This window comes from Octodon degus, unplaced genomic scaffold, assembly GCF_000260255.1.
Source record: "Octodon degus isolate 3935 unplaced genomic scaffold, OctDeg1.0 scaffold00056, whole genome shotgun sequence".
NCBI classification, from domain to species: domain Eukaryota; kingdom Metazoa; phylum Chordata; class Mammalia; order Rodentia; family Octodontidae; genus Octodon; species Octodon degus.
Window position 1 is genome coordinate 7,742,782 of NW_004524632.1, and position 3,645 is coordinate 7,746,426.

The following is a 3,645-nucleotide window of genomic DNA, read 5'->3' on the forward strand; positions in this document are numbered from 1 at the left end:
GGGACCCCAGGCTGTGAGAAGCAGCCTCCCCAAGCCCTGTATGGCTCCTAAGTGAACCCCTAAGCCACAAAGGGTCCCAAGGAGATTAATGGTGTGGTAGCACCAGAGCCAGCAAATAAGATGCCCAGGCCCTTTCTGCAGAGGGCACAGCCTCAGCGGAGGTGGGGGTGGGGGTTCGGGGGGTGTAGTCATGAGTTCATGACCTAGCTCTGACCTCCCGGGGTTTGGGATGAGGCCACAGGCCCCTCTTAGCCTTAACCTGTGAGGACCTCGAGGTTCTTCTTGGGCTGGGAGACTCCATCCACCAGCTGCAGGAGCCAGCCACGGAAACAGGGACTGCCTGGAAGCCTAAGCCCCTGCTAGCCAGAGCAGGGTGTTGGGAAGGAAGTTTGAGTCCCTGCCACCTTTTATTTTTTATTTTTTTTCAGAACCAGCGATTGAACTCAGGCCCTTGCGCTTGACACGGAAGCGCTTATTCCACTGAGCCATCTCCCCAGCCCCTGCTGCTACCTTTTAAACCAGGAGTGGTGGTGCACACCTGTAATCCCAGCACTCCGGAGGCTGAGGCAGGAGAACGACAAATTTGAGCCCAGCCTGAGAAACTCAGCAATTTAATGAGATACTGATTCAAAATTTATTTATTTTTTTAAAATTTATTTATTTATTTATTGTGTGTGTGCGTGTGTGGCCAGCTCAGCCCACCAGGGGGAGGGGCTGGCTGGCGTGTGGTGCTGGGGATTGAACCACGGTCCCTGTGCTTTGCTTAGCTTGTTCTAAGTAGGTGCTTTAGACCTCTGAGCCATCTCACCAGCCCCAAGAGAAAGGGTCGGTACGGGGGCGCGAACCGGCGACCCCGCGCTCCGCGGCCCAGCGCCCAGACCGCCGCGCCAGGTCGCCGCCCTTCAAAATTTAAAATTAAAAAATAGGCTGGAAATGTTGCTTAGCAAAGACCCCGGGTTCAATTCTAGTACTGCATAAAAGTCCCTGTCGCCTCTTGGGACAGGTGGCTGCTTCAATCTGCTCTAAACGAATTTCACTCTTAGGTCATCTGTCACCCTCTCGTGTCCAATTGTGATTTCTGATACCCCACGTGTGCCCCGACTCTGAGACCATTTCCATGACCTCCTGGTCCCCACGCTGTGGCCCCACCCAGCCACAGAAGAGGCTCAGGCTGAGCGCAGATGGAACAGGTAAGTTTTATTCGGACTTCCGACTTGTTCAGAGCTCGGGCCCCACCCCTTCCCAGGCCCCCTTCCCCATGTCCCCTCCTGGGGGAACACTCAGGGTACGCGCCCGTGTCTCTGGAGTCGGGGGTCCCTTCCCCACCTGCCACACCCCTTCACTCTCAGCGCTGAGAGGGGAGGGGCGTGGGGCAGGAACGCCTGGAAGATTTGGATCAGAACGGAGCATGCGCAGGCGGTGACGGCCACTGCCGCCCGCCCGCCCCAGCTGAAGTCTGGGGAGGCTCGCAGTGGAGGGGTGCATTTGGTGTGGACATCAGGCTCCCTGGCAGGAGGCTCCCCACCTTGGACCTGGGCCCCGGGCCTTCTGCTCCCACCCTTCTGAGGGTAGACTCTGAGGTAGATTTCACAGAGGGAATGTGGGTCCATGGGGCGCAGGAAGGGGGTTAGCTCTTTTGAAGTTGACCTCCACAGCATCCTGGGCCGGTTTTGGGGTCCTGGCCCAGGTGGCAGGGGCTGATGACACCCACCCAGCACACAGAAGCCGAGTCCCAGGGGACTCCGGTGGGGAAGGGTGGAGGGGCACCTGCCTCGACCGGCTGCACCTGGTGGGCCGGGAGGCGGGCATGGTTCCCTAGTGGCCCTTTGAACAGGGTCCTCTGCACCTTTCCTCTCCCACCCTCCCTGCTCCCCAGGGTGGGCAGAGGGGAAGAACAGGGCTGGCCTGCAGGACACTGCCACCTCTTCCCCTGCACCAGGAGCTCCCCCCCCCGTATTGTGGGGTGGGCCACAATACAGAGGAACTGGCATCTGTTGGGGCAGCCTTGGGGACCCTGCGGGAGGTGCTCCCCCGACGGAGCTCACGCCAGCCGGGGAAGGTGGGTGTTTGTGGAGGGGCTCAGGGCACACATGGAATCATCCAGGCCCTCCTCTCCTGGAGCCCTAGCTACCCCTCGGATCCAACCCTGTTTGAGAACAAAGGGGGAGGCTGGGGTGTCACCCTGCCTGTGCTATCCCAGCTCCCCACTTCCCCAGCAGGGATAGGAAGCTGTGAGAGCTCCCCAAGGAAGAGCCAGAGCTGAGTGCCTGAACCAGGGAAGATGGCACACATGTTGACTCGGTAGCTTGTGGAGGTATCTGGGGGTTGTGAGGGGCAGGAGCCCCCCACGAGATTCATGCAGCATTCAGAGTGGGATGACGGGAGAAGACGCAGACGGCCAGCAGGGGGAGGCGCCTAGATCTTGCTGTTCTCCAGGTGAGAGTCAATATGTTTGATGAGAGCATCATCTGGGTACCCCACAGGGAAACCCAGCTGGCAGAGGGGGCAGCTGCGGATGTCGGAGCCCACTGTCTCCATCAGCAGCTGTGGAGAGAGAAGGATGTCACTACACCCAGAAGGCGTGCATGGGTACCTGCTCAGCCTGCCTGGGTGCCTAGACAAGGTCCCAGAGAGACTTCAGACAGCACTGGGGCACCCAGAGCAAAGGCTACCCCAACAGCATGCAGCTCCCCAAGAATATTCTGTGGCTCTGGGATATTCAGGAAGTTCACTGCTGCCCTGAGGTGCTGCAGGCCTGGGACAGGGGTATCTTCTGGCAGACAAACACAAGCCGGTCTCTGAGGCCTTTGGGCCAACACTGGCGGGCAGCCTGTCCCACTGCAAGCCCAGTGTACCAGAGACTGGCAGAGAGCACCCCATTTCTGGTTTGTGCACCTCCTAAGTGCCCTGTAAGAGGAACAGATAATGGAGCCTCTCTACAGATGAGAAGACTGAGGGTGATCAGAGAGGGCCACCTATCCCAGGTCCCGGGAGTGGACCAGAAATCAGAGGCAGGCCCGTCACAGAGCAACACCACCTTGATAGCAGCGTTCGGTAAGTGTCCTAAGGGTGCAGGCCCAAGAAAGGGGTGGGAGCAAAGGCAGGGGTGGATCCTGCAGCTGGGGAGCCTGGGAGGCGTGGCCCCGAGGCGCAGGGACCCTGAGACGGCTGGCTGTGGGCGCCCCTCCTTTAGGTGCTTGGCCTGTCCACTCACGTTGATGGACGGCCAGGACTGTGCGTGCTCGGCGGGGGCGCAGGCAGCAGCAGTAGACTCCGGGATCGGGAAGCCTGCGCAGAAGGAGGCACAGCGGATGGCGCCAGCCTCGGGGCTCGGCGGGCTGGCAGGCACTGCCCATTCGTCCTCCTCTGACGGCTGCTTCTCGAAGCGCAGCCGCAGGCCCTCGAAGGCGCGGCGCGGGCTAAGCGGCCGGCCTGGCCCGTAGAGCTCGGCGCCGCCGCCGTAGGCGCGTGGCTTGGGCAGCGTGGCCGCCTCGGCCTGCAGCCAGTTGGGGACTGCGCCTGCCAGCGCCGCGCCATCGGCCAGCTCCGAGTAGCTGCGGCGGCCCTGGAAACCGGCCTTGGCGAGCTGCGCAGGCGGCCGCGCGTAGGCGCGCTCGGAGGCTGGCGGGCGGTCGGCGGGCGTGG

General features: G+C 61.3%; 1 protein-coding gene across 1 annotated transcript in view; it reads right to left on the reverse strand.

The window, feature by feature from the left end:
* Positions 1-1,199: 1,199 nt before the first annotated feature.
* The window catches only part of Tbkbp1 (TBK1 binding protein 1), a 12,590-nt gene continuing 10,144 nt past the window's right edge, over positions 1,200-3,645 (reverse strand). Inside the window, exons 9-10 of the mRNA XM_004633678.2 lie at positions 3,215-3,645; positions 1,200-2,544 (exon numbers count right to left, since the gene is read on the reverse strand). Coding sequence (XP_004633735.1) covers positions 2,416-2,544; positions 3,215-3,645 — 560 coding nt within the window. The 3' untranslated portion in view covers positions 1,200-2,415. The remainder of the gene's footprint in view (positions 2,545-3,214) is intronic.